The sequence below is a fragment of the Suillus subalutaceus genome (genome assembly GCF_016647625.1).
Source record: "Suillus subalutaceus strain FC151 chromosome Unknown DFJ58scaffold_47, whole genome shotgun sequence".
NCBI classification, from domain to species: domain Eukaryota; kingdom Fungi; phylum Basidiomycota; class Agaricomycetes; order Boletales; family Suillaceae; genus Suillus; species Suillus subalutaceus.
In genome coordinates, this window is record NW_024540296.1 from 26,995 (window position 1) to 54,362 (window position 27,368).

The 27,368-nt window shown below is 47.8% G+C and overlaps 10 protein-coding genes across 10 annotated transcripts; 2 read left to right on the forward strand and 8 right to left on the reverse strand.

Annotated features, from left to right (window-relative positions):
• Window positions 1-337: 337 nt before the first annotated feature.
• Window positions 338-1,664, reverse strand: DFJ58DRAFT_841062 (uncharacterized protein; the record flags this gene model as incomplete). Its single annotated transcript, XM_041392666.1, has 7 exons — window positions 338-513; window positions 714-774; window positions 881-988; window positions 1,093-1,127; window positions 1,162-1,428; window positions 1,452-1,539; window positions 1,632-1,664. 7 exons carry the CDS (start codon window positions 1,662-1,664, stop codon window positions 338-340), a joined length of 768 nt encoding a protein of 255 aa, XP_041244311.1.
• Window positions 1,665-4,747: 3,083 nt separating this feature from the next.
• On the reverse strand, window positions 4,748-8,069 carry DFJ58DRAFT_745442 (uncharacterized protein; the record flags this gene model as incomplete). Its single annotated transcript, XM_041387390.1, has 5 exons — window positions 4,748-5,044; window positions 5,385-6,819; window positions 7,067-7,348; window positions 7,431-7,728; window positions 7,886-8,069. 5 exons carry the CDS (start codon window positions 8,067-8,069, stop codon window positions 4,748-4,750), a joined length of 2,496 nt encoding a protein of 831 aa, XP_041244312.1.
• Window positions 8,070-12,144: 4,075 nt separating this feature from the next.
• On the reverse strand, window positions 12,145-13,410 carry DFJ58DRAFT_785756 (uncharacterized protein). The gene is made up of 12 exons (XM_041390051.1): window positions 13,388-13,410; window positions 13,304-13,338; window positions 13,224-13,248; window positions 13,161-13,172; window positions 13,084-13,099; window positions 12,994-13,033; window positions 12,841-12,938; window positions 12,726-12,785; window positions 12,641-12,668; window positions 12,511-12,577; window positions 12,428-12,452; window positions 12,145-12,380 (listed from the first exon to the last, which is right to left on the reverse strand). Exons 4-12 carry the CDS (start codon window positions 13,162-13,164, stop codon window positions 12,296-12,298), a joined length of 423 nt encoding a protein of 140 aa, XP_041244313.1. The 5' UTR covers window positions 13,165-13,172; window positions 13,224-13,248; window positions 13,304-13,338; window positions 13,388-13,410; the 3' UTR covers window positions 12,145-12,295.
• On the reverse strand, window positions 13,316-14,338 carry DFJ58DRAFT_785775 (uncharacterized protein; the record flags this gene model as incomplete). The annotated part of the gene is made up of 7 exons (XM_041390052.1): window positions 14,141-14,338; window positions 14,058-14,076; window positions 13,921-13,999; window positions 13,850-13,863; window positions 13,683-13,787; window positions 13,388-13,634; window positions 13,316-13,338 (listed from the first exon to the last, which is right to left on the reverse strand). Coding segments are annotated over exons 1-6 (391 nt in total), but the record flags the coding sequence as incomplete, so codon positions are not given.
• Window positions 14,339-15,791: 1,453 nt separating this feature from the next.
• DFJ58DRAFT_716198 (exocyst complex component Sec10-like protein) lies at window positions 15,792-19,540 on the reverse strand (the record flags this gene model as incomplete). Its single annotated transcript, XM_041384197.1, has 13 exons — window positions 15,792-15,899; window positions 15,954-16,082; window positions 16,107-16,236; window positions 16,292-16,488; window positions 16,541-16,666; window positions 16,721-16,862; window positions 16,934-17,129; window positions 17,347-17,707; window positions 17,766-17,865; window positions 17,970-18,139; window positions 18,195-18,345; window positions 18,398-19,197; window positions 19,511-19,540. 13 exons carry the CDS (start codon window positions 19,538-19,540, stop codon window positions 15,792-15,794), a joined length of 2,640 nt encoding a protein of 879 aa, XP_041244315.1.
• Window positions 19,541-19,598: 58 nt separating this feature from the next.
• Window positions 19,599-20,670, forward strand: DFJ58DRAFT_727445 (uncharacterized protein; the record flags this gene model as incomplete). The annotated part of the gene is made up of 4 exons (XM_041385468.1): window positions 19,599-19,640; window positions 19,749-20,048; window positions 20,104-20,163; window positions 20,215-20,670. The coding sequence occupies 4 exons, from the start codon at window positions 19,599-19,601 to the stop codon at window positions 20,668-20,670; spliced, it is 858 nt and encodes a 285-aa protein (XP_041244316.1).
• A 484-nt stretch (window positions 20,671-21,154) lies between these two features.
• Window positions 21,155-22,467, reverse strand: DFJ58DRAFT_716199 (uncharacterized protein; the record flags this gene model as incomplete). Its single annotated transcript, XM_041384198.1, has 4 exons — window positions 21,155-21,258; window positions 21,311-21,645; window positions 21,697-21,788; window positions 21,838-22,467. The coding sequence occupies 4 exons, from the start codon at window positions 22,465-22,467 to the stop codon at window positions 21,155-21,157; spliced, it is 1,161 nt and encodes a 386-aa protein (XP_041244317.1).
• A 134-nt stretch (window positions 22,468-22,601) lies between these two features.
• Window positions 22,602-23,731, reverse strand: DFJ58DRAFT_785798 (ribosomal protein S8). The gene is made up of 6 exons (XM_041390053.1): window positions 23,680-23,731; window positions 23,462-23,523; window positions 23,397-23,408; window positions 23,245-23,344; window positions 22,806-22,984; window positions 22,602-22,749 (listed from the first exon to the last, which is right to left on the reverse strand). Exons 2-6 carry the CDS (start codon window positions 23,480-23,482, stop codon window positions 22,669-22,671), a joined length of 393 nt encoding a protein of 130 aa, XP_041244318.1. The 5' UTR covers window positions 23,483-23,523; window positions 23,680-23,731; the 3' UTR covers window positions 22,602-22,668.
• A 56-nt stretch (window positions 23,732-23,787) lies between these two features.
• On the forward strand, window positions 23,788-24,999 carry DFJ58DRAFT_785802 (ribosomal protein S17e). Its single transcript, XM_041390054.1, has 5 exons — window positions 23,788-23,876; window positions 23,926-23,981; window positions 24,094-24,148; window positions 24,201-24,401; window positions 24,486-24,999. The coding sequence occupies exons 1-5, from the start codon at window positions 23,874-23,876 to the stop codon at window positions 24,600-24,602; spliced, it is 432 nt and encodes a 143-aa protein (XP_041244319.1). The 5' UTR covers window positions 23,788-23,873; the 3' UTR covers window positions 24,603-24,999.
• DFJ58DRAFT_785807 (uncharacterized protein) lies at window positions 24,975-27,104 on the reverse strand. Its single transcript, XM_041390055.1, has 20 exons — window positions 26,998-27,104; window positions 26,926-26,944; window positions 26,792-26,870; window positions 26,718-26,731; window positions 26,556-26,660; window positions 26,494-26,503; window positions 26,424-26,441; window positions 26,346-26,371; window positions 26,257-26,282; window positions 26,172-26,206; window positions 26,098-26,122; window positions 26,035-26,046; window positions 25,959-25,974; window positions 25,870-25,909; window positions 25,725-25,822; window positions 25,616-25,678; window positions 25,536-25,563; window positions 25,415-25,481; window positions 25,340-25,364; window positions 24,975-25,279 (listed from the first exon to the last, which is right to left on the reverse strand). Exons 1-20 carry the CDS (start codon window positions 27,041-27,043, stop codon window positions 25,192-25,194), a joined length of 840 nt encoding a protein of 279 aa, XP_041244320.1. The 5' UTR covers window positions 27,044-27,104; the 3' UTR covers window positions 24,975-25,191.
• Window positions 27,105-27,368: the final 264 nt, after the last annotated feature.

A 27,368-nucleotide genomic window follows, 5' to 3' on the forward strand; every position in this document is an offset into this window, starting at 1 on the left:
TAACTCTGATAAAGATTGATGTAATGTAGCACAGCGTATCAGTGGCGGGAAACACGGTGTTCTCTAGGAGAGGCCCTGCCCACACCTTTGAAGAAGGCTGGGTGGGTCTAGATCATGGGTGGAGATTGTAGGCACTATGATTCCTTCTCAGTGAGAAGAGCCTTTACTGCCATTCGCCTCGGGAAGGTGAGATATTGTTCCAGTTACCACATCGACACCAACTCAGGTTTGCTGAAGATAAGAAAGAGTGAACGGCATCGGCAACCACCAGATGTCATAAACGCAGTGAACTTCCCAGGCAAGACAGCCCATGACATACATCGCTTGATCAGAGATTTCACGTAAAGATGTCTGCGAGTATAGCATTCAGACTATCGAAAGTCGAGTATGCAGCTGCTTCAGAGCGGCAGTACAAGAGTTTTAACAGGATGCCAGCGCAGATGAACTGTTGCATTAAGATACAGATAAGAGCACCGCCAGGAACCCAAGTGGGGCACAAGTAGCACCAAAGTTCTGAGGGTGGGCGTCATGAATTCATAGATACACAGAATCATAAAATGACTGCCACCTATCCTTTATCGCAAATATGACGTTACCAAATGCCAAACGTCAACATCGATGTCACCGAAGTCGCCCGGTATACAAACCTGATTTTCACGCGAAACATTCACAGTCAGGACTGACCCTGGGGGATAAAAGTGGAATAAACTCACTGTCAAGTGTCAGTGTAGGGAACTCGTTGATAACAAGCGCATATACAGCGAAATGACACCGCTCTAGGGTAATATCAAGATAATGAAGATGCCAGCAACAGCCCCGGCGTGGTGCTAGGACGAGGTTAAAACGTGCGGCAATCGTTCTTAAGGTGTGCAGGACTCACCAAAAAATAAGGCAGTATCTTGCAAGCCGACCAACGAGGAAAGTAAGCGAACTCCAAATCGAACAATTGAATTGGAATATCGACAACAGGATACGTGACTCTGAAGCTCTGGATAAAGTATAGTTTTCTGGTGACGAAGTGTGATCGGACGCCAGAAGAACGGACTTATGTATCAAATGCGGCAGTCCTCAGATGAATTATAGTGCTTGTACCAAGGCCTGAGGAATAGTTGAGCCGTGAGACACGACTATAGTATGATCAAGATAGTGAGATATACTCACAAGAATAGCACAGCAAACAGAACAGCAAATTGAAATAGGCCGAAGCACGTTGAGAAAGACGTTGGCCATATATATCGTTCGCAAATGGAAGATCAATTGATGATTTGCAGGCGGCACGCATGCCCATTTTGGCTCGTACACAGTGACCATTTTGATGATCGGGACGTTTAAATTCAACCCAGTACGCCTGCTTGCGACCATTGTTGCCAATATATGGCTCGGGGTACCGTTCAATCAAGTTCTTATTTTGATGACCAAGGTCAGCAACTGTACAACCGCCAGCGGCGCACGTATCCGCAAACGAAATTTCGTGTCCATGTCGGATCGTCTACCCCACTGGTCTCCCTTACCAGTAGGCAGACGAAGGAAGCCAGGTTCCTTTTGGATATACTTGTGTGGTCTGTGGATTGGGCCAGGTAAAATAACGCGGTCGTGACGCAGCATAGTATGTTACATGGCATTAAACATACCTTGAATTTGAAGTAGCTTCGAGCACGATACATAGGGTATACGCGGGTACTACGCCTGCGTGGTGACCTCGCTGGTGACCCAGCGCGATCTTTTTCAAATTGATTTCTGGACGAAATGACCCTCTGCCTTCGGACTAATAAGCATGAATGAACGAGCAAGTGTCACACCGCGTCATATCGTTCAACAGGAGCGGTTCAGAACAATCAGTCATAGCGTGACGGTGCGATGAATGGAGACATACTCAACATTTTCGGCTACTAAGCGCAGCGTTAACAAGGCTTTTCATCAATGGCAGTCTGAAGCCATCACTTACAATTCGATGTTTCTCAGCAGGACCCAATGCGCACCTACCAACATGCAATGGATTTTGCGGTCAATTCAGGTCCGAATGTACTTTTGCATGCGTTTCACGCCACAACTTATGACAGTATAGGCTGAGCAATTGGAGCGCATTCCTGTCCTTCAAGTCGCATTCCGTCAGTCACTATCTTGAATACACAACGAACCGACCATAGTTTATCGCACTCCCATGTTTCCCGCTCGCTTCACAATGACCTTGCCTAGACCCATATCCTGCTACCTCACAGCGTCATTCTGACTGCCGCGTGCCGATTTCTCACCATTTAGTTCCCGTGTTGTGCTGGCCTCACTGTCTCGTCCTGATAGTCATGCCTCCCTATGTCTCGCAATCCGTACAACGAGAAGCCAATATTTAATGTTAAAGGCACCGGGGAAATCTTATCTTCAGATCGCATCCTGCCTCTCAGCGAAATTCAAGAGTGAGCGATACAACCTCCTCCGTGTCGTACCGCCCGTTGGTGTTTTTGACCTGCCTGTCACTAACCAGATCGTCTCCTGTGGATTCTGCGGGTTACCCTTGTGTCCGGACAAAATCAATGATCGTGTCGGATAATAGCCGACACGTTATGAGTTAGCTTTGGAGGAAAGGAATCACAACATGCCTAGCAGTGATTTTGGGGCGACTGCTACTTCCGGGGCCCGGGATCAAGTTCGTCAGCAAGGAAATTTTGTGACGACCGCTACTACTGAGGGCGGCAAGGAAGAGAATAGCGGCAACGTCGGCACTAGTTGCTTAGTAAGCCCGGACGCCGAGTCCCCCTGCCTCACCTCAGATCTCCTCACTTGAATCATCCTACGACATGTCATAGCATCCACTAATACAAGGCGGCCCCACCAATTCATTAGATCACCGGATCGTCAAATTGTACGTCACCATACAACCCCTTTCATCTAGTAAGGTCGCTGCTATGAGATTCGTCCCTATTCCTATATTTTGAAGATGGCATCTAGAGCGGCACGGGTTCTTCGGTGGAAAGCTTTCCCGCTATCTCGCTACCTGTCACCTGCAGCTAAGCACTTTGGTAAGAGAACGTGCACCACCCCCGTCTTCCCCTATACATCAAACGGGATCCCAGGCGCGTATTTATATCTGCTGGAAGCTCGAGAGTGGCATGCACAACACCCGTCGTCAATCAACCCGTTGAGTCAGACCCCTAACTTGGTGCAATGATGGTCCTAACTCTAATATGTACATCCGAGGTTATGTATCCCAGCCTATTGCAACGAGAAAAACATTCAGTATATGCATGTGTGTATATATATAGCATACAACATGTTTAAAACCGCACGCAACCATCTAACCTTACCTTTCGAGGATGAATGAGACGAGAACGAGATTGAGATAGGGGTGGGTGACAGCGGTAGGCGGCCTGCTTCGTTCCAGGGTGAGTCGACGATCCAATAATAGTCGTACTGAGTTTGAAGATCGTGGCAGCACACACTATTCAAAGGTAGGTTCTTCCGCTTTCACGGTTACAGACCGTGCTTGATCTTCTTCAGCAGCAAGGTCTCTGGACGGATGACTTTCACAGGGAACGAAGAAGGCACGCATCAAGTTGTACTACATCTTTGCTTGTTGGTCGTTCATAGGGGTAGGTGACAACGGTAGGTGGAATCGACGATCTAAATCCTGTTTGAATATCGTGGCAGCAGTGACGCACTTTTCAAAGGGAGGTTCTTCCGTTTTCACGGTTACAGACCGTGCGTGATCTTCTTCAGCAGCAAGGTCTCTGGACGGATGACTTTCACAGGGAACGAAAAAGGCACGCATCAAGTTGTACCACATCTTTGCTTGTTGGTTATTCATAGGGGTAGGTGACAACGGTAGGAGGAATCGACGATCCAACAATAGTCGTATCCTGTTTGAATATCGTGGCAGCAGTGACGCACTATTCAAAGCCAAATTCGTCCGCTTTCACTTGTACAGACCGTGCGTGATCTTCTTCAGCAGGAAGGTCTCTGGACAGATGACTTTCACAAGGAACGAAGAGGCACGCCTCAAGTTGTACATCTTTGCTTGCTGGTTGTTCATAGGGGTAGGTGCCAACGGTAGGCGGAATCGACGATCCAACAACAGTCGTACTGAGATTCAGTCTCCTGTTAGAGTGTTTGAAGATCCTGCCAGCGGCACAGCATTATTCAAAAGGAGGTTCTTCCGCTTTCACGGTAATAGACCGTACTTGGTCTTCCTCAGCAGCGAAAGGTCCGAACGAATAACTTTCACAAGGAACGAACAGGCACGCCCAAGTTGTATCTGGCTGTTCAAAAGGTCACGATGACAGTACTGGTCTCACCTCACTCCAAAACGTACAACTCAAATTCCACGAAACCATCCTAATTGGCAAGTATACACAACGAAAAAAAAAATCCATGTATATACACAATACATTATATGAAACCTTTCCATCCATCCTAAATATAAAACAAGAGAACAAGAATGAGGACAATTAAGATGTGACAGAGCTATCTATCTTTTGGCAGAATGAAGGAAGGGGGGAGCGCGTGGTGGTGGTGGGCGGCGGCGGTAGGGATGTGCCATGACAGATGTGGGATGGGATGGGAAACGCCCAGGTAAAGTGTGTGGACTCGGGGCACGGGCACGCAGGGTGGGATGAGACGAGATGGAAAAAGGCACAGTCCTGCAGCATAAGATAAAAGCGCGATAAATCTAAAATCCAATTCAAAATGCGTTCCTGGCAGGCCCGTGATAAAGAGATTCTGTCCACGTCCATGACATGATAAGAAGAGGAAGATATTAGAGTAGAAATAAAGCGTCAGGTCCCACGAAAAAGAAAATATTTGAAAGGTCTAGGTCCCAACCGTCCGAAATATGAATCTGCAGTAATTGAAATGTGTACGTTGACGTTGTTGATGCTTCGCGTGGAGGTGGTTCGTTGAGGAGGATGTGGTCGGTTCGTCGAGTAGTCGATTCGTCGAGGGGGGTGTCACCTCGAGGTGAACGTGCGTCAGAAGCTGCAATGCCCGCGGGATAGCAAAATGTTCCCCAGAGCCTCTGAGAGAGTCTCAGGCACCAGAACCCTCCAACAACCTCCTATGATCACAATCAGATGCACACGGCCTCCAGTGCACCACCAGAACCAATCCTGATGCTGATGGTTACCCATCACCTCGCCTCGCAGCACATCGCCACCAATCACCATCGCACCCATCTGAAACTGAAACCAAGGTTAACACTCCGACCTCACAAAAGGAAAAGGAACAACGGCACTCACCACTCACAACGCAACACCAATCCCACTAGGCCTAACAGTACTCGGCACCCTCATCCTGCTTCCTGTAGGACCCAAGGACGAGCGATACACCATACCCGTTCCTGTCCGTGACTTTGGCCTATCTATCCCCATGCTCATACTCATACTCCCTATACTCACGACACTCCCCGAAGAATTAGGCTTCACAAGCGTCCGCATCACAGGTGACAAAGGCAGAATCGGCGTGTGCGATTGCGTCAAGGGAGACTGCGGCTGCGGCTGCGGCTGAGACTGCGCGCGTTTAAGCTGATCATGCACGTTCCGGTTGTATGTCAGTACTGCCCCTGGCCGTTGGGGCTGTTCACCTGGTTGGAGGAGTTTGAGGGTGCGCGGGAGGGGGCTTTGGGAGCCACTTTCTCGAGGGCTCGAGGCACTTGGGATAGTGATGCTGCTGATATCTCTAGGGTTCGTGAAGACGCTGTCTCCTGGGTTCGAGAAGCTGCTATCTCCCGTACTCGCGCTCACGAATGCCACAGAGGATACACCCCTGCCGTCGCCGCTCTGCCCTGCGAGAATGGACAAAGACGGATTAGGCGTCGACAACGAAGTGTTAAATGCAGATGGGTGGGGGCTTATCGAAGGTCGGGGGGAGCTCAGCGACGGTCGGGGTACACCGCCCAAGGACGGTCGTGGGACGCCTCCTAATGAAGATCTCGGAACACCACCCAATGAAGGTCTCGGAACGCCGCCCAATGAAGATCTCGGCATACCACCCAACGAAGGTCTCGGCACACCGCCCAACGAAGATCTCGGCATACTGCCCAACGAAGGGCGTGGCGTCCCCGTCCCAGCCTCACCAATAATCCTAAGCCCCCCACCGCTCAATTCCACAGACCCAACACTCGACGTGTTCGAATACGTCCTCAACCTCGAAAGCGAAGGCGGACATTTCTTCGGTGTCAAAGGGAGCGGAGGAAGCGATTTATCGATGTTGCATGATGACAACGTCGATGACTGAGACAGCGAGTGCTTGTGCGAATGTGTCATGCCCGACAAGGGGTTAGGACTCGTCTCCGAGAACGCTACGGGGCTCTGGGGTGTCGCAGGGAATGGAAGGGACAGCGAGGAAGTAGAAGTGGTGCTCGAGCCATTACCAGTCCCACCACCCGCACCCGTCCCGAGTCCACTAGAACTCGACCCTGCGCTATTGCGAAAGTCTGCGCGGGTGGGAGTCACACCATCCATCTCGTTTTCAAGTGGGATTGGGACTGGGACTCGGGTTTCGCCTTTGGGTTTGTGAGGGCGGGATTTGGGACGACAGGTGAGAGGCTTGGTTCTAGGTGGGAGGCTTTTGGAGAATTGTCCGTCGAGGATGACGCGCCCGTCATCTGTGCGTGCAGAGTTGGCTCCTCGGACGACGCGCCCGAACTCATCCACTTCTTCTTCGTTTTCTTCTTCGCGAAGGATAGAATGGGAGATGCTGCGTGAGAGAGGGTGTGGCGAGCGGAGGGAGGAATAAGATTGGGATGTGGATATGGACGTGGCGGATGAGCGTCGGGAGAGGTTGAGCGCTGAGAGACGGCGTGTAAGTGGGGAGGGGGCGTCTTCGTCTTCACTGTTTGGAGTATTAGTATTTGGATTTGGATGCGAAGAGAAGGAGAGAAGAACGAGAACTCGGCGCGTGGCCTAGCGGCGATGTTGATGCCCTTGATCTTCGACGGGGCGGTGTCTCCGCGTAAACCGCCGTTCTTAGCGCAATGGAAGCGACATAAGACAGAGAAGCGAACATGCAGGGGATAAAAGCGCGAGGGTAAAGGCAAGTCCAACTGAGACCGCCAGTCTAAAACGACTTAAATGCTCACCTATCACTCCATCCCAAACCAGTTGTGAGACCAATGCCTCCTCTCAACAACCTTCCATCACGATGCCTCACGCGTCTACCAGGAGTGTCCCTTGAATCCTTTGGATGCTTGCTTCCGGTGGAACTATTGGTGAGCAATGACGCGTCTGATTGGTTTGAGAAATTGGACTTTAGGGACGCTTGTGATAAATTTGAGGCGATGGAGAGACGATTTGGGGCTGGAGGTGATGATGGGAGGAGTTTGGAGTGGGGAGAGAGGAGACCGTGTCGAAGCATGAGATGGCTGACAAGAGAGGGTGAGCGGGATTACGAGAGATCCGGACGAGACGGAAGCGAAGAAAGGGAAAAATGGAACTGAAACTCACGGCAAAGGGGTATGGAGATCGATGCTCGAATCGGAGTCGGGGGCATCCTGGTCTTCTACTTCAACTTCGAACTCGTGAGGATTGGGCAAGTGTTTTGACGACCCTGAGGATCTATACCCATTAAGACTGTTTGCCCTCGAACGTGACTTGTTGGGACGCGAACGAGGGCGCGAGCGTGGACGTGGAGTTGCTTGTATGATAGCTGGAACGTCTGGGCTTATTGAGCCAGGTCTGTCGGGTGGCGAGGGGATGATAAACGCAGGTTTGAGTGCATCTGGAATGTTGTAAGGACCTTCTTCTGATATTGTATGGGTCAGATCATAGGAAGGTTTTCTTGTTGCGCTATGGAATGAACGTAAACTTGAGAGGCTTCCGTTTCTAGTTCTAGTTCTTATAGGAGAGCTCGGATCTGAAGTAGAAGAAGATATAGAGCGTATTGAAGAGTTTCTGCGAACGATATCGGATGGGACCTGGCAGTGGTGGTAGTGGTGCAGTCGGTGGTAGCGAAGGTGGTGGATTAGTAGAGACCGGAGAGACTGGAGAGACTGGAATATGTGAGGGTGGTACAGGAAAAGCTTCGAGTAGGAATGGAACTGGAGTATGTTTGCTTATCATACGGTGTTCAGTTGATGTGGCCATTACCGTCGTCGTCGCTGTAACCGTCGTCCTGGTCATCGTCGTCTTCAATTTAGCTGAAGCTTAAGCGCTGCTCACTCAAAACCAATTTCACAACCAATTTCTCACGATACAAATTTAGATTAGTCTATCAACCGCTCAATCAACTCATTTCATCCATCGAGCTCAACGTGGATCACAGTGTTCACGTCCTTTATGCACAAGTTTGAATCATTTTCGACAACACCGTCAACAACAAATATTTCTTTAGAGGGCTCACTTTGTCGACGTCGTTGAATCACTATTGTCTTTCATCCGTCTCTTAGCAACTCCTTTTTCTTTCCGCGGAACCATTGAACTTTCCGCACAACAACCATATGCTATCTGATCACGTTCCATTCTCCCAATAAGCTTCCAGGTCCCCATTAAAGTTCATCATCGCCCCCCGCCTCAACCACTTGCCTATTGGCTCATCCACTCCACCTGAAAACAAATGGCAGTCTCTCACGTCTCGCTTCACCTGTGTCGGTACCTTCAATCAGGTCCGGATCCGCGTCTGACTCATCAGTACCTCCAGCCTTAACTATCACCAACATCCGGAACCAATTCTGACGATATCGTAAGCAATATTCCGTGTTGTTATCAATATCGTGACTATTTTAGACACACCTGACGATGACATCATGCAAATCCTTGGCAATTCTCACAAAGCTGCATGTCCGAATCAACCCTGTCATCTTCATGAGTGACCGGACATGGCTAAACTCACCCCGTAATTCAAATTCACTATAGGTCCACCATGACAACACCATCCCTTATCTCACAAAAGTACAATAATCATCCGGTAGTCCGTGAGTCGCTCTTCCACCATCGTGCTCTAGGTCTTTTCATAATCAGATACTTCGAGGCGATAGACGTTTTCATTTCCGCAGAAATGAGATTAGCGCATCAGCATCAGACATACCCATTGCTTCTTCGCTTGGATTCAGTAATACTCTATTGTCAAAGGAAGCCTTCTTTGGCACATGACTGTTTTCTGGGCGCTCTAGATCTTGCGATACCGTCTGATTGATCGCGAGGAAAAATTGATGCATGATAACCCGCAGAAGACATTCAACAGACTGTCTTTCAAGGATCTAATCATGTGATCACGAAAGTACAAACCTTCAAGACCACAGTATGCGCGGTTGAATATTGATGCAGATGAATGCGCTTAGCAAGCGAACTCGAGGCTGCGGGGCGAGCGCGATCTTAACCTCGGCACTCTTGATAGATAAGTTATCACCGCTCAGCGCTCGATTTCAAGCCTTGGGGCCTTGGACCTTGGAATTTGGACCTCTCCATCTTGTACCTTGACTGACTAAATTTTCCATGAACCGGTAAAACGGTACACACGAAGCCGTCCGATATTGATATCAAAGGAACGCGCTGATTGATCGTGTGATTCCCGTGTCGTCTTCTGCTGGAGTTCGGACTTGCGCTTGACAACTTACCAGTCGGATTTCTCGGGAAAAAAACTTTGAGGTGGGTGAGAGTTGTAACGGTTGTTTGATGCACCTGCCGTTATTCAAAGCTCTAGAGTTGTCTAGCAGTCAGCCGTCGACATATATGACACCACCTCATACTCACATCTGACAGTCGCCCTCAGTCGCTTGTTATGGACGGACGGGGCTTCTACTAATAGGTCTGGATGTATGGCTCGACTTGAACTCTACGTTGTATTTGAATCTGGAACGCGAGCAAAAGTTAAAAAGCACCATATGAATATTACTATTCGAATGACTAGGCCTCAATACGAATGTTAACTCGCTCAGTCGATCGAGTAGAACTAATTCAAAGACGACGTCTGAGTCGCTCCCTAGATACATGCGCAGCGTTATGTACTATTCGAATGACTCGGGCCATCCACATTCCCAGTGCATGTGAAGTTTCCTAGTCAACCCAGTAGAACCAATTCAAAGACGACGTCGCTCCCCCTGCGATATATATATATAGATGTATGCGCGGTATTATGTACTATTCGAATGACTGGACCTGTCCACATTGAACGTTGTCGTCGACGGAACATACCCCAGTCAGTCGAATAGAAGATTCAAGACGTTGCTCCTCACACAAGTTCAAGAGGACTATGTAGGACGCGAGTCGAACGCAAGCCGTGCCGTTGGACTTTTTGAGTCGCGGAGAACGCGCGGCGCTTGAATATTTGACAGGCCGCAGCATGTCCCACAAGTACCAATTCATCATGTACTATCATTTGGAGAGTGCATCCAAGGTATACATCATCAGCGGTATCCTTTGAAAAGTAGTAAGCCAGGGCAACAATCGAGAAAAGCTGCGGAAAATTCACTGTCAGACACATGTGTGATGAGAACGAGCGCATTTCAATAGACAGGTTCTGACGAATGATATGACTTTCAGAAAGTACAACTTGTACGGAATCTACGGATCGCATGTTCTTTATGCACCGACCATGCTTCAAAACAAAGACACTAGAAGTTCGAACCATGCGGTCGAAGTCGTCCACGTGACTCATTGATGCGAAGAGCGCAACTCTTCGCATCCGAGTTACATGCACGTGGATACATTCCCTTACATCTTCTTTTCATTCTCTTTCGTTATCTCACCTTGTGCTCAGACTTCACGATCTCCTTGCTTCACCGAGTATTTTCACCTCACCATATGCTCCTTATGCTCGTTCCGGCCTAGTTAAGTATTCGAAAACGTGCTAGTATATATACTGCCCATGTACACTCATACCTACAGCGAATCCAATAGTTAGATCCCCGCTCCAAGTACGACCGAAAAGCCTCCTAGAAAGTCTCCGTCCTAACGTCTTCCTACTCTTCTCGAATTCCTTTGCACTCGTCTCATTTCTGCATTGTTTTGTTCACAATTCCCTGCTGAACTCATACCCACCCTTACAAACTTAATGAGAGGGTTGGATTTACTAGTAGTCAAAACTTGAGCACCGTGATTTTCCTTTCCTTTGAGATGTTTGTCCGATAATGGGCCACCACCAAGTTTGCGTCATTTTAGTAAACCGGAAAGCTTAGGCAGTGCATGCTTAACAGTGGTCGTAACACAATCAACTTGTGAAGGTTGGTTTCACTTGGTCAGATGAGATTAAGAAATCGATAGCGATGGATGAGAATAACTTACAGTGAATAATTAGTGTGATGGAACCAACAGCTACGGCATATGAATGGTGTTTAAGTTCTTGGTATCGCGTCCATCTTCTCGAACGCCCATAAGTTAAGGATGATAACTAGAAAACTCTCCGAGGAAAAGCTGAAGCCATCACAGGACGTGAAGGTGAATCCCTTTTCATGGACAGACTATCACATAAAAAGAGGTTTCGGCGCCGGCGCTAGTTAACAAGGACCTCAGAGGATCTATACACCGCAAAAATGTTGTCAGTAGGTTTCGAACCAACTCCAAGAGCAACAGATTTTGACTCTGTCGTGGTAGCCACTTGGCTAAGACCAGTTAGATGGACCCCTGAGGAATCCATCCATAAGTCAATATCAAGGTGTATTCCGATAGAAAAATAGCTCAGCAGGTTTCGAACCTGCGCAGTCAAAATGAAACAGATTTTGATTCCGTCGCGGTAGTACCACTTGGCTAAGACCACCATCCGACGAAACGGAGTGCATCTGGGAATCGTTAATTCCGGGAGGTGAAAGTCCGGCCGACAGTGCGATCAACGGATGAATCAATAATGTGAGACCTAGACCTTGGGCGGCTGACGCGCTGCGGCACTGGTGCGGGTCCGAAACCATACTAGGCATAGCGTTTGCGTCCCCGTCCTCAGCAAGCTCACGCCGGCCATGATGGACATATATGAGTTTGTCCTCGCGTCGCGCGAGGTCCGATATATGCTCTCGTCAGTGGAACACAACGACTTTGCGCGTAGGATATGGAAGCAGCTGTAAGTAGGAGGTAAGTATTGTTTCGTGTTCTTACACTATCATAAGTCGCCAATAGTGATCACGGGCCTCTCAGCTCAGAACTCCACTTCAAGACCTCAAGTCGGCGAATCGGATACTACCCAACAGATTCTCTGTACCTTGCCACGTGCCCGAGTCCTGTGAGATGAAGTTTTGTTACTTATCTGGAGAATGTAGTCCATGGATTCTATGTAAAGAGCATCAATTACGATTAACGATTAAAACTGGAAGGGGTGGGATAGATGGGACGGCCCATACGCTGGCCAAAGAACATACATCTGGTACTAGCAGAACTAAAAAAAATCAAAGTATTGTGGGTAGCGCAGGAAGCTCTATTAGGTCGCGAGCAAGTCGTTCCCGGTCGCGAACGGACTTCCTGGCATTGAGCCTAACTAGCAGTTTAGCGAGCTTCGTATGGAGGACTGATTGACTCACACTGATAACATCGAGATAGTATAGGCTATGAACGAGAGGGTTAGTATTTGCGTAGTGCATAAGGAACATATAGTATCGCTGACAGTTTCCTATCACTGCTCCAGGTGCAGCGGTATAGAATTGACTACCAAGACCCTCCTGGAACTGATACTGCAATAGTTCTGATTGTTATTTTTTCCGGTGATTTGCATGGATGTGGATGAGAAGACTTACGATCATAGCCATGGAAGTTGCCAAAAGGCTGGGGGATAAATCATGTGAAATAAAGTGTTCAATAGGAATGCAAAGTTACACATACAAGGAAAACAATCCCATTTGAATAAAAACCAGCGTCAATTCATTGAGATAACCCCTCGAACTTGACATGCGTAGCTGTATGAGTCAGACCATAAGCATAGCAGAGAGGCACATACCGAATGTAGCCTGTTCGCGCCGGTCGCAAAAACCACCAAATTGACCCTGTAATGACAGCATCACATAATGCACTAGCGCAGGACGCTAATTGTATCCACTAAATCCGAGTATGAATTCCTTGCTCATCAGAATTATGTCAAGGCTGACTGGACCTTCGTATGGAATAGAACTTCAGGGTTTCGCGTGACAATTCTTTGAAAGTATGTGAGAAGTCATGAGCTCAATGAACGAGATCGCCTTACATTAAACCACTTATGACTAGAGACGGATACGGCAATATATTAGAACATTGAGAGGGGACATGAAGGATTGACGCAACTCATGCCACACACTGCAGCGTTCAAAAATCAGAGGTTATGTGACTGAGATCGAAAGAGCTGACCGAATGATGCAGTTGCGAGTGCGCACTGAAAGTTTGTGTTGGAACTCTCCGCAACAAGAATGATGAAAACGGCATCTCACAACAGTGCCTGTGATCAAGCGATTTTGTGCCGTGACTAAAGGAGCTCCTTGAAACTTTACTCTTGTAGATCCTAGAGTACTCACTGATCCACACCCTGGATGCATAAAAACTTTCGACAGCCGAAGTAAATTTGGCGTCGTCCTGCAGGAAGCCAGCAACAGGAACCACGTACCACTGAACGGCGAAAATGATCCAATACTTACAATTTGTCAATTAATGTTAATAACAGCCAGATACGGGAGACTTACTCCCGTAAGTACAGCGAGCTTCGTAGGCAACGTTCAATATGCAGTACGCTACATCAATAAAAATGAACTTGCCAATACCTGCCTATCCTCTTTATGAGTCAATTTATCAGGAACATTTCTATCGACTTACCACGGAAGTTGAGTGGTGCACTCGAGGGACATGCTACGACGGCACGAAATAAAGATAGACCAGTACATCCCTATCAACGAGTATTCCTGTATTGTGTCCAAACAACTGCGAGACATCGTCTTAGTATCAGTGTATAATCATGATCGGGCATCATGAAAAGCGCCCACAAGGCCATTGTTATCTATATCAGAGGTGTAGATTGACGATGCTTTCGTTGATGCACACAAATTGGACTCACAAATAATTTGAGTTCTCTCGAATCTTGCGGAAACCATCGCACGTAGAAGAGATACTGTCCGAAAGCTGTCCCGTAGAGCCTTTGAAATTATGCAGGTCAACCCACAGTAGTAGAGACTGAATGGCACGAGTCCATACGCTGTAGTTATGATAAATCCTTCAAAGCCTAGAGTCAGCTAGGAGGAATCGAAGACCAGCCGTCAGATCTTCAGAAGACTGACCAATGAATCCTGGCCCCCACATTAGCTCCGTGGAGTCGGTCGCCATTGTGCTTGATGAAGGAGAAACACTGACACACCGGCAGTTTGGGCTATGCAAGATTTGTTTCGAAATGTTGGTGATAAAGTTGGCATTTTTACTATACATTTTGACACAGTAAAATTTTAAAAAATGGATGAGTAGCCAAACCTTGGGCGAAATTCTACATTTTATGAACCATTTTGATACCGTAAAAGAAAGACATTTAACTGACAGCAAGATCTATCGAGTTTAATTTTCCTTTACACAAGTCTAATTGGTCGATACGTTTGAGCTTTCACGTGCGGGCCTACCCCCGTTCGAACATTTTGATTCAAATCTCACCTGGGGTAAAACTCCAGCAAAATGTGTTTCATTTCAAATTTTGCTGACATCTCACCCCATGTGAGATTTGAACAAAAAAGTTCGAACATTTTTCTTCAGATCTTGCTGCTGGTTGAACGGCTTTCTTTTACAGTGTCAAAATAGTTCATAAAATGTAGAATTTCACCCAGGATTTAGCCACTCGTCCAATTTTTTTATTTTCACTGTGTCAAAATGTATATACGTAAGAATGCCAACTTTATCACTAACATTTCGAAACAAATCTTGCATAGTGAGAAACTCTCAAACTGCCGGTGTGTGAGGCAAGCCGCAGGGAAGAAGGTTCGGCTGCCTTCTGCCATGAAAAGAAGTTAGTACTACTATACGGCTCATGAGCGTTAGTCTCTGACCAAACCGAATAGTGCCACTAACATTGACTAGTACTTAGATAGTCATACCGCACTGGCACCGGCGGAGGTTATTATCATATAAGTACTTATGGGTTCGCCCAGGCCCCACATGCTATATGTTCGGCTACAATACTGGTACGGCATTACAGCTATTTTCATATCGATAGACCAGAATCCAGAAAACTCACTTAGCCGCTTTTATTTATTATTGGAGCGACACCAAAGTGACCAAACAGAGGCGCTTAGACCAGTTACTTTTTACGGTAAGTCGCTGACCTTACTTGCAATGGGGCTTGTGTGGGGCGGTACAACTATGCACTGACGAGACCCTAGAATCACGACGCGCACGTACATCTGCAACCAGCTGCACATGGTGATGACTGGTACTATGCTACTAGTACATAGGTAACTACCATGGTCAAGCAACGAAGCCCCTCGTCGTGCAAGACACTACAATGTTGTCAAAGGTAAGCCGTGCTCGTCATCAGATGACGCTCCACTTGGTTTCTCTGGTACTTGAGCAAGATCGTCTCTTCATCTCCGTTGAAAATGATATATATGTCGATGTTTCCGTGCATGATGATGACGGTCGGCAGTCGTTGTACTAGCACTCTCCAAGTAATGGTGACGACTTACGCGAGTTACAAAAGTAGCTAGCATGAGCGCCTTTGTTTGGTGTCGCTCCAATAATAAATAAAAGCGGCTAAGTGAGTTTTCTGGATTCTGGTCTATCGATATGAAAATAGCTGTAAAACTGTAAGGGAGTTCTTCACCACCACGTAAGTAGCCTAGAACGGCGGTACGGCCGAGCTGGCGGTGTGTAAAGACAACGCTTCCCCGGGCCTTCTGCCAAGTCAACACAGTTGGTACGTAGCGTCATGATACACTCCAGTCTCTAAGCTCAGCAAACAATACAATCTTCCTTGAAGCTCAAACTATACATCGTCTTGTCTACCGTCTTCTCAATCTTTTTCCAATCAGCGCGTCGTTGAATAAATTCATAAATATCCTAGCGAAAACATCATTTGGAGTTGTTCCGCGATAGCGCTGGAAAACCGCATACCTCGGGTCGATATGCTCCACCATATCTTGTCACATCTCTCACGATCTGTGCCAGATCTTTTGCGTCTTCCACGACAAAGACATGTCCCAACATCTTCAAATGCGAGAAATCTGCAGTGATATTAGGTACCTATTCACAAGGCATCAGGCATACGATTGAAATCAGCGGAGATGGACCGGCCTTGAGAGAGGCTATAAAGGAGTAATAAGCATTGAGGTCGGCAATGACTTGGAAACCGCCATTCAGAGAGATGATCTGGCGCTTGATATGCTTCTGCAGTATACTGTGCCACCACATCAGCCTCCCACAACAAGGTGTCTCAACATCTGCACACTCACCCCAATAACCGGATTCCAACCTCTTGGTAGAACACTTCAAGTACCTCCTTGCTCGTGCTGCCCTTGAGAAGCTTACAATGCATATCTAGGCATCGGATAGCTTCCGTACAGCCCCGAGTGGGACCCAATTCTAGTGGAGCATCTTCTGGTGGATAATATTCCCGTGGTTTTGTCAATGTCAGGATGACGTGCTCAACCTAACGCACCAATGAATTTGCAAAGAAGGATTTGGAAAGCACAACTACACACCTGATTCATTAGCACCTGTGTTCCAGCATTAAGCCCTGCAGCAACACAGTCATCGAGTGTATTTTCAAAGCGTTTCTTCTCTCTCACGACCACATTCAGGAAGTCCGTTTTGTCGATGTATGGAGCCTGACACAGGTAGCAGAGTCTGAAGAAACGTCCGTGATTTCAAAATGCACATACCAGTTCTTTGTCAAAGAATACTTGTACCATGCTTTGAATCGTATCCCCTATGTGGACGAGCTCGAAAAATTGCAGCAGCGGCGCCACACTGGCAGTTTCTTCGTGTTCTGATGGTTTGTATGAATTCATCCGCTCTGTTGCTCTGCCAACACGGAAGGTTACCTTATGACAAATATACAAACGAGTGATGGACCCGCAAAATAGATCACTTACATTCCAAAACCTTTCTCTAGATGCCTGTTACACAATACTCCTAGCATCTCGCAGAATGCTTCTTCGATCGTTTCTCTCACCCTTATTCCATAATGACCGGGGTACGACGCAAAGGTTTCCAAGCGTTTGAGTGCATCACGGTCGGCGTGAATCAATTGGAGAGCAACATCAAGGGATAAGAGGAGATCAAGATTTCCTGTCGGCGCCAGCGTCAATTTTATCGCAGATGCAGAGGAAGCCCCGTTTGTTTGAGAGGTGCTAGATGTAGATGGCGTAAAGGAGGTTGCAGCTGCGTTTGTGCTAGCAATCGAAGCAGTAGTCTCGTGTGGATGCTGTAGCTGATGAGTCTCCTACTCCACATCACAATCAATACTTACATGGTGCCATCGAACTTTCGTCAACACCATCATCACCTCCCTCTTCATCAGCACCAATCTCAAAGATAGCGGCTTCTCCTTCGGCGTCACCGAGGCCGAAGCTGGTATATTCTTTTGCGTTGTTCACTGATCCCGTGCCACCGACCCACCGCTGTGGATTAAGCATCGCAATGCCTTGGACCATACCTGTGCCGACCGCGCCAACAGCTCCCCCTACAGCTCCCCCTACAGCTACCACTCCGGCACCGACGGTACGTGGGACTATGGTCACGGGCAATAGGAGTACGTCAGTGAATGACGCTAGAACGGTACGCTTCATGAGAGCCGGGTTCTGCGCAGTAAGGAAGCGGGTCTGTTGTGCTTGCGTGGGTGAACCGTGTGATGCAAGCGCTAATGTCTGCAAGTTGGAAGTGAGGTATTGAACAAAGACCGTCAGTAGGAAGGGAGGCACGTACCGATCGGGCCCACTCTTTGCATATTACCTCGAATGCCTGTTTTAATGATTCTATTTCCTCGTCAAGGTATTCGTCCATGTTTGGTTCAAACATCATGAATCTACGGATTCACACAATTAGCAATGCTTCTAACGGTACTCCGAAAGAATGCAGCGACGATCAGGAACGTGGAAGAGCGAGCGTGCCAGGAATTTGATCACGTACACGACATCTTCTGCCTTGTCTTTACCTTTGTCGCTGAAATTACTAGACAAGGTAGTAAGAACATCCACAATCCTCCATGATTCCCTGAAGCTGGCAGCCACTGCGGTGAGATAGAGAGCATTCGATATCTCTCTGGCACGCGTTAGCAGCGGGGCTATGTATTCGCCAACCTGCACGCACCCATAGTTATGAAATGGGGGAGAAATAGACATGACGTGAACTCACAACTTCGTTGGCAACACGTTCTGCGAACCCGATGAGGACTCCGGCAGCTGGCGGAAAGACGAACACAGCCCTCTTGCCATGTTCCTCCAGCGCACCTATGACGCTAGCCATAAATTCATCCATAGGTGTAAAGTCAAGGGTATTTTCCTCTCTGCACGCCTCATTTGAATACTCGAAACATACAGATCATGTAGGTTACTCACGTGAAATTAGCTAGCGGATTCCAACGACCTTGCTCATACAATATCTCTCGCTTCTCAGCCCATACCTTGCCCATTTCCCAATCCCCAAACCCAGGCCACACCTCCCAGCTGGCATGAGCAGCCTGTCTCATCATCACTTCGTCTCCACGAGAATCAGCAGTATCAAAAGCAGTCAGAAGTGATACGTCAAAGCGATCTATAGCAGCCTTTAGAGCGGCGAGAATAATGTCCCAATTTCTTACGGGTTGGACGCGGGGGGAGAGGAAGAAGCTGAGTAAGCGGAGAGAACGAGCCTGAGACAACAGAGATGTGCCTATGAGAGGTGTAAGCGCGGAAAGGACCGCATGGGGAGGCTGCTGCAGAGGAGCTAGGCATTTGTTTAGAATTGAATGAGCGCGTGTATACCGGGTGCGGAATGTCTGCTTTCCTGGAGATGCATCTGTGAACGCGAATGATGTAAATGCAGCAGAGAGAGATGGCACAGATGGCGTGCGCGGGGCAGACGTGAAATCTCCAAAATCATCATCTACAGGTATCGTAGGAGGCGAATATGTGCTAGCCTTTGGCTTTTGCTTGGATTCAATGTCGTCTAATGTGTCATCCAGGGCGTGCCGAGTGATAGCTAAATCATTCCACCTTCGTTCCCATACTTTCTCATCGCGAGATAGACCAGCGGTTGCCCTTGATGCTCGAGCATAGGCAGGGATGTCGGGGATGGGGAGGTGGTTAAGAATAAGCAAGTGAATGTCAGCAGGTAATTTGCCAATCCATCGAGAAATAGGTTGTGTTCTGCTTGCCCTCTTGTTTGTCGTCGACCGAATAAAGCCGCGTCGGTTCGAGTGCAGTGAACTTGTCCATGACAGTCCATCAAAGCCTGCTCATCGTTTTCCGCAGTGTTCTTGGATGAACTAGGAAAGAATATCCCGGCGGCAATCCAAATGAGGAAACTTTACTATTACGAGGGATCTTTGTGGTTTAGTTCACTTTGTCAGTCTCTGCAACTTACTTACCTGCAAGCCCTTACCATGGTAACTATAGCATCTCCCCAGTCGAACGAAGCAGAGCAAAAAAAACGAAAGCAAACTTTGGAGCGCGCAAAAGCAAATCACGTACGTTTTCTATGCCTTCAGACGCAGTTGACATGCTCCTTGCCTATATCACATCTCTAATACGATAATCCCAGCTCTCGAAACAGTTACAGATGCGCCTGCAGTACGCAAAGCTCAAGGTTGAGCATGGATGGGTACGCTTCCTTACTTGTTGATGTGGTAATTGATGGCCCGACCGTTGATTAATTAGCAACGTCCAAAACTTGAACGAGGTTGAGAACCTGTATTTCCATCATTCGCAGGTACGCGGGCTGCGCCCTGTCGTACCTACAAAAACTGTCCCTCTACTGTCTACGAATCCACTCCCTCCCACCGCACCCGTCCTAGAACCTCCCGAACCTGTGGTGGTCGATGAGGTATCACAACAGGTCATCAATAACCAAGCACCTCCCATAGATACTTCCCGAGGGCACACGTCTCCGCATGATTCTCCTGTTAAATTAACGACGACTCCCGTGCAAAACTCGTTTACCGACACCACCTCAAAATCTGCATCACACACACTACAGACCCTCCCTGAGAAGGCCGCCCTTTCAGGAACCGTCTCAACTTGCTCCCGCCCCTGTTCACCTCAATACACAATTAGCTACTGTCCAGGACTCAGAGACAGTAGCCCCTCCGTACAGCCCCCTCGATTTTAGCGACCCAGTAGCTATGGTAAGGTTCACGCAGATGCAAATGCAGCCCCAACCTCAACTTCAATTCCAGGCTCCGTCACACAGCCAAACACCAACACAGATTCAAACGCACATACAATCCCAGCCATACAACCCATACATGCCCCTCAATCGACAGTTCTCCCAACCCCAACCCAATCCCTTCATGCCCCAACCCCTTCCCCAATATTCCTTCACCCAATCCTATCACGCAACCTCGCTCCAAAATCAGTCCAATCCACAAATATCTCATTCGCAGCCCAGTGCTAACTCGCAACCTTCGTTTGGGAATGGGAATGGGAACGGGAGCGGCCCGCTGACATATGACAGCTTCTGGTCTACACATGCCAGCGCAGGATCACTGTACCGCACCCACGGAGGTTTCACAGCGAGCGCCACGCCAACTGGTCACGTCGCGATGATCACTCCTGGCGGGCATGCGGCTGTGATGACAGCCGAGGGGGTGTATGTCGGTACTGCGGGGTATACGGGCCGCGTCAGCGGGTAGAGATCACAATGCTTTGGACTCGACTTTGCTATGTTGCTTATTCTTTGACGTTGCTGGGTTGGGCACGTCTCTAAAGAACTACTCTGGATTGCTTCATGATCTTATGATACATTCATACTGACCTCTTCGTTCTGCTCCTAATGACATTTCTTATTGGTGGCTGATATTATTGTGGAACCCTGGGCTGCTCTGGCGTGTAGCTGCTGACAGGGACAACAAACATGGCTTGAATTTGGTATACGGATGAATGACTATAGTACTCTACTTCTACTAACTAGCACATTAAAGCAGCACAGACAAACGCATGAAATCGGTTAATATATCATCCATCATATCATCTCGTTTCACTCTCGTCATCACTGTCGACGTGTGCCAGGTAAAATATCCACTAATGAAAGATTGAACTTATGAGGCACTGAAATTGCAAGTATCCAATGATTGAAGCTGAAGGCGAAGATCACAGCGGAGGAGTTGAAAAGAGGAATCATAAGAATACGTCGCCTAGCCAGCCAAGGACTTTGAAGAGTCCCCATAGGCATCCACCAGCGATAATTGGTAGACTGAGGTTATCGTCCACGGAACCCAAATCTGCACTCCAGAGTGAGCAAGCAAAGTAAAGCAAAAAATAAAATATACTCACCGAGTGCTTCAGCAACGCCCGAAAATAAACCCGCGCACACAGTCACAACAGCAAGACCTGCCCACCCACTGAAGACCTTCCCACCTTCGGCGCTCCCACCGCTAAACATACTCGATACACCAGCGTCCCAGGACCACGTCCAGTTGTCTCTCATCGGGCCAAGGTACGTCCAGAATCCGGCAGCGGCGGCAGCGCCTGTGAGTGAGGCTGCAATGAAGCCCGCCAGACTTTTACGAGGGGCAAGAGGGAGACCAAGGAGTCGTGCAGGGAGCGGGGGCGTGAGTGGGCCCCAGAGGCGACCGAAAGTGGATGCGGCTGTGTCAGCCCAAGAAAGGCTGTTGGAGTATGATGAACAGGGAATGGCAAAACAGAGGAACGGTACAAACATAAGAATTGAGACGACTGCGATGTCGAGAGGCAACGCGATTAGTGCAGTATTGACGCCGAGAATATACCATATAACACCATTGGATGATTTCTAAGGATACGTGAGGTCAGAATGCATGCATAGTGTTGGTCACGCTTGCCTTTTCACTATCGCGCATAAAGATGCCGACACATTTTTCAAAGGCACGTTCGAAGAGGGGGTACTTCAGGCGGAGAATATCTATTGGAACAAGAACAGCAAGGGCAGAGCTCAAGGCAATAACAACCGTCTGTGGGTTGCCTTTGGAGGTGTATAGGTAAATCGTAAAGAAACCTGCCAAAGACCGCTCGTCAGACCAACAACCTTCAGGGGAGTCAAGGATATACATGCCAATCGATGAATGCAACGCCTTGCGAGGAATCTCCCAATCAATCTGTTTTTTCACAGTGTTGTGCTTATCAGGTGAGCTGTCGGGGGACAGCTTGCGCTCGCGTGCTATCCGCGCGTCGACCTCCTCTATGAGTTCCTCTATCGTCGCCTCTCCGTTGTGTTTCAGCTGTTGGGAACCGTTTCTTGCAGATGCCTTGCGCTTATGTCCCCTCTTCGCAGGCATTCCATTTGCTGGCTGTGACGAGAAGACGATGCTGCTTGACGTGGAAGGTGGAGAAAAAGATATTTTTGGGGAAGAGGAGCGACGTGGGAGTGATGGAGTGCGGACGCGCGAGCTCGAGCGACGGGGCTGGTTGTGCGCGAGGCCTAACGAGAAGGCGTCATTTGCAGGAAGCGTCATGCCGTTGATGAGAATGAAGGCGCGTGAATATGGTACAAGTAGGTATGCCGCCCACAACCGAAATGTTGCTCTGTTTGGCTACGTTTTGCTTCCAGCTTGGCTCATGCTCAATACAAGGAATCACACAAAAGGAGTCATCTGGGCTCAGTAAACATGCATAGTATGCATGGCATGGTTTTTAGGGCGACATAGCATACAACTCTAGTAGACATATCCCAGAAGCTTCCCACCGACGTTCTTGCGACGAGCCTCCTCGTGATCAAGAATTCCCGATGAAGTCGTCTGTCATCACGCTCGAAGTCAGCCTGCATTCCAATCTTAGATTCGGAACAGCCCACCAAAATAATTTTCCCGAAACCACGGGCAGGGAGGAGCAAGTTAACCCAGGACTCGATCTGGTTCACTTGGACATTGAAACGTGGTGAAATGACACCCGTCTTGTTGAGCCGGCCGTTGAGCTGGATCACAATTTTGCCAGAACGGTGGTCATCGATGATCTCGAATTCACCAATATAGCCTGCAAGGCATCAAAGTTAGTACTCATTCCCATGCGACTAAGAATGCATAAAGTTGAAAAAAAAATATGTAGACTCTACAGTGAACCCCGATCCGTGGGACAGAGAAGATCAGCGTTGTTTGGTTTTGCGAGACAAGTTAATATTTCGGAGAATTAAAACGAAGGCCGGGTAGAAAGTCAAGCCTCGTCAATCGTAGTTATAACTCCGAGAATCGCTCAAAGCAATGAATGAGAGATTTCAGTAGAAAATGCAGACCCACCATGGCGCTGCATGACAGAGAGGAACTTCACAATAACCTTCGAGGACGGTCTGATAAGGACTTGGCGCTTTCCCCGGCGCTCAGCATTGACAATGTTGTTCTAGTAGCTCAACAAATCAACACAGCTCCATTCATAGATGCGATTGACTTACAAGGCAGTCATTCTAATACAAAATTACGATCAGGCTCACTATACCAAAACAAATAGGATACTCACAAGAACAGAGACGCGGACCATTTTGAATTATCGAAGGTCGATGCAGGATGGGAAGGGTGACACTATCGAACGCGATGTGAGTACCTATGCTCGTCTGAGTGTCGTGCTACGGAAAGCGCGAGTCAAGACGAGCTGCGAGAAAGCATGGCATGGGGCCGGTCAAGCCAAGAATACAGCACAATCATGCATGTCGCACATAGACATAAGCGCAAGCTCACCTTGCTGGCCTTGAGGATGTGCCGGATGATTGGCTTATGGACTCGAATAAATTGGATTGTAAGGCTGAACATGTGGCTGTGCGACTGTATAGTACCTTTCAGCCACTGCGGAAGTCACCGAGAGCTTCGCCTGCGTGATCTTGGCCTCAAGGCATCGACATCGTCAACGTCCTCGACACTAAAAATCCGACAAAATGGTGCGTGTCTGCGTCAGATGGATGTTATCATTTCTGATGCTGCGATTAGGGTCGTGTTCGTACTAAAACCACCAAGAGGGCTGCCCGTGTGCTCATCGAAAAATAGTAAGTCTAATCTAACGGTTGACCGGGTTTCGGGCATAGAGGACCAGAAGTCTGGAAAGACAGGGATGAGATTGGACTGGAGCAGTGACCGATTCTGACATATGTCACACAGCTACCCCCGCCTCACCCTCGACTTCCATACCAACAAGCGCATCATCGATGAAGTTGTCAGTATCTTTCCATCCCATCCACTTGCACCATCTCATACCTTTCCCACAGGCTGTGGTCCCCTCCAAGCGCCTCCGGAACAAGGTCTCCGGCTTCACTACCCACTTGATGAAGCGTATCCAGCGCGGGCCCGTCCGTGGTATTTCGTTCAAGCTCCAGGAGGAGGAGCGCGAGCGAAAGGATAACTACGTGCCTGAGGTGTCTGCTCTTGACACGAGCGCAACAGGCTTGGAGATTGACAAGGATACCTCTGTAAGTCCTATTTCGATTTCCCCTTCAGCTATCTCCATATTTTTTTTGGCAAGAATTTCATGCTGATATCTGAAATTTTCCTAGGAACTTCTCAAGGCACTCAATTTCGACTCCATCCCTGTGACCATCGTACAGACTGTTATCCAGCAACCAGAGCGTCCTCGGCGGGAGAGGCGCAACGTCCCTGGCGCTGGGCGGTAATTTGTATATTCTAGGTCTTACACATAGGCTCATGTCATGCCACGCCATGCATATGCACGCGATTACAACTATTCTGGCTCCTTTACTTTTCTCCTACCACAATTTTGCCCATAAATCAGGCTGTCAACCCTTGAACGTTTGTCAAGCTGCAGGCAAGTCTTTAGTCGTGTGCCATGCATACAAGGAGTTCTTCCAAAACGCATTTGTATTGATATGAATCAACGGAGGAAACCGCGTTTATAATTTAAAGGTTAGCCTGGCTAGTGCGGAATTGCAGCTACAGCTGTAATATGAATTCGCATAAACAAAGCGTTTTTCTCCTTCCGAATGTGATATTTTCCCATTTATGCCCAACAACTTCAGGTGCTAACTGCCAAGTGCCTTGATAGCCATCTCATATCGGCTCAAGCCAAAAGAAATAGTAAAGAAGATAGAATATGATCACTAGAGTGATGAAAGCAAACTGTCAGGGGGTAAATAAGAACAACCAACCGGCGGGGGTGTCATTAGCTAGCCTACGATTGCAGGTTGAAAGCTTGTAAGCAACTTAAGTAATAACAAATATATCTCTGCTGACACGAGCGGAAGATCAACGTATGGTTGGTATGGTAGGAAGCTCCATTGGACTGCGGCCAACTTCAAGTTGTTGTTCGCGTATTGACTTCCTAGCATTTAGCCTGACCACAAATCCACCGAATTTAGTAGGCTTTATGTAAAGGAGTCTTTTATCCACTTACACTGCCATCATCGAGTTCAAATAGGCTAAGGTGATTGGTTTTAGTGTTTGCACAGCGAGTATGCAACATACTGACTTTTTGCTAGTAGTGATCCAGGCAAAGCGGAATAGAACTGGCCAAGACCACCATCCTGAACTTGGTACTGAAACAGTTCTTGTCGCTATTTCCCGCATGTTGTATGAACAACTGGACTTACGAGCACAACCATTGCAATTGCCATAATGCTGGAGAACCTCGTGATAGGAGTGTTCGACATGTTTGTAACATTGCACATACCAAGTAAATAAACCCATATTAACAAAAATTTGTGTCAGTTTATTAAGATAATTCGGGTTTGACCTTCAATATTATGAGTTGGACCACAGGAGCAGGGCAGAGCTCGTACCGGACATTGCCTGTTCGTGCAGGACGCAAAAACCACCAGACTGTCCCCGTAATGAGAATATCGCACAAGGCACCAGCGACAGCAGAAATCTGACACCACTGAGTCAAAGTATGAGAAGGTTGTTCAAAACTATTTCATGACCAACCTTTTTGCCGAATAAATCTACAGGGTTTCTCGTGTAAAATCTTTGGAAATTATATGAGAAATCGTACGAATTCGGAAACAAGAGCTCACATCAGACCGCCTGTTACTAGAGACGAGGACAACAGCATATCAGGACATTGACATCAGGGATGAAGGATAGACGCACTCGTGCCAAAAACTACGGCACTGAAGAGTCAGATGTTGAGTGTCTGGGATCGAGAGAACTGACCAAATGCTGCAATGGCGAACGCGCACTGAAGATCGGTGTTAACCTGAGAAATAAACAATGGAAATGCGTCTCACAATTATGCCTGTGATTAAGCGGTTGTATTCGGTGACTGAAGAAAAGCATTAAAACTCTTGGTCCCGCAGACCCCGAATGACTCACTTATCCACACTCTGTGTGCATAAAAGCTTTCGACAGTCGGATCAACCTTTATATCATGCTGCAGGAAATTATCCATGGCAGACACATACCACTGAACTGCGAATACAATCCAACACTTATTGATGTTATTGAAAATTAGTAACAGTAATTATATATGGAAGACTCACTGCCATAAATACCCCCAGCTACAGCAGCCATGTTCAATAGGCGGTATTACATCAATGTAAATGTACTTGCCACCATCTGCCTATCCTCTAGATGAGCTGATCTGGGATCCAATAACAAGTCTATCGACTTACCACGGAAGTTTAGCCATGCACTCAAAGGAGGTGCTACGACGGCACGAAATAAGGATAGACCAGTACATCCCTATCAAGGCATATTCATGTATTGTTCCGAGACAACTGCAAGACATCATCGTTAGTTATCAGTGTACACTCGAGCATCGTCAAAGTACGTACAAGACTGTCATTATCTAGCGATTGAATATGTCATTAAGTCAAGGCTTCCATGGATGTGCAGAAGTCCTTCTCACAAATAATTTGAGTCTTTTCGAATCTTGCGGAAATGATCTGAGGTAGAAGATATACTGCCCGAAGGCTATCCCATAGAACCTTCACAATTCTACATGTCAACTTTGGGTAGAGACCATAAATCTCAAATCCATACGCTGTAGCTATCATGAATCCTTAGTCTAAAGTCAAAATCGAGGTACATAGAACGGACCGTCGGCGGACTCACCGATGACCCCAGGACCCCACATAAGTTCAACGGAATTGACGACCATCGTGTCGGAATACTGTGATCATTTATGCATATGACAGCGGTCTTTAAAGCTTCAACTAGACATGTGATTTTCAACTCCGCTTCCCCGGGCCTGCCTTCCTAGCTGAATGTTACACGTCAGCGACACATGCTGTCCTCGATTTTGGATCATACATAGTAGCTTCTCTAGTCTATGGTAGTCTATGGACTGCCTAATTTTGTGCAGTCTGGTACTAGTGCGCCTGCCTTCCAGATGCGTCCGCCCCAGTATTATGTCTAGTAGATGGAGCCTAGGCATATCCCAATTTCACGGTGACTCCAAATTTTAGGGTAGTCAAAGTCTGGAA

Coding starts and splice junctions, on each gene's coding strand:
- DFJ58DRAFT_785807 (XM_041390055.1), bottom strand. CDS start 27,043: ATGGTCGTCAATTCCGTTGAACTTATGTGGGGTCCTGGGGTCATCG. Junction 25,564..25,615: donor AATATGGGTTTATTTACTTG/GTATGTGCAATG, acceptor GAGGTTCTCCAG/CATTATGGCAATTGCAATGG. Junction 25,365..25,414: donor TGGATCACTACTAGCAAAAA/GTCAGTATGTTG, acceptor CAATCACCTTAG/CCTATTTGAACTCGATGATG.
- DFJ58DRAFT_785798 (XM_041390053.1), bottom strand. CDS start 23,482: ATGGTCCGCGTCTCTGTTCTT. Junction 22,985..23,244: donor CTCTGTCATGCAGCGCCATG/GTGGGTCTGCAT, acceptor GATGCCTTGCAG/GCTATATTGGTGAATTCGAG. Junction 22,750..22,805: donor GTTTCGGGAAAATTATTTTG/GTGGGCTGTTCC, acceptor GCGTGATGACAG/ACGACTTCATCGGGAATTCT.
- DFJ58DRAFT_785756 (XM_041390051.1), bottom strand. Junction 12,786..12,840: donor GCGCGAACAGGCTACATTCG/GTATGTGCCTCT, acceptor ACGCATGTCAAG/TTCGAGGGGTTATCTCAATG. Junction 12,453..12,510: donor TGGAGCAGTGATAGGAAACT/GTCAGCGATACT, acceptor TCTCGTTCATAG/CCTATACTATCTCGATGTTA.
- DFJ58DRAFT_785802 (XM_041390054.1), top strand. Junction 24,149..24,200: donor AGCGCATCATCGATGAAGTT/GTCAGTATCTTT, acceptor CCTTTCCCACAG/GCTGTGGTCCCCTCCAAGCG. Junction 24,402..24,485: donor AGATTGACAAGGATACCTCT/GTAAGTCCTATT, acceptor AAATTTTCCTAG/GAACTTCTCAAGGCACTCAA.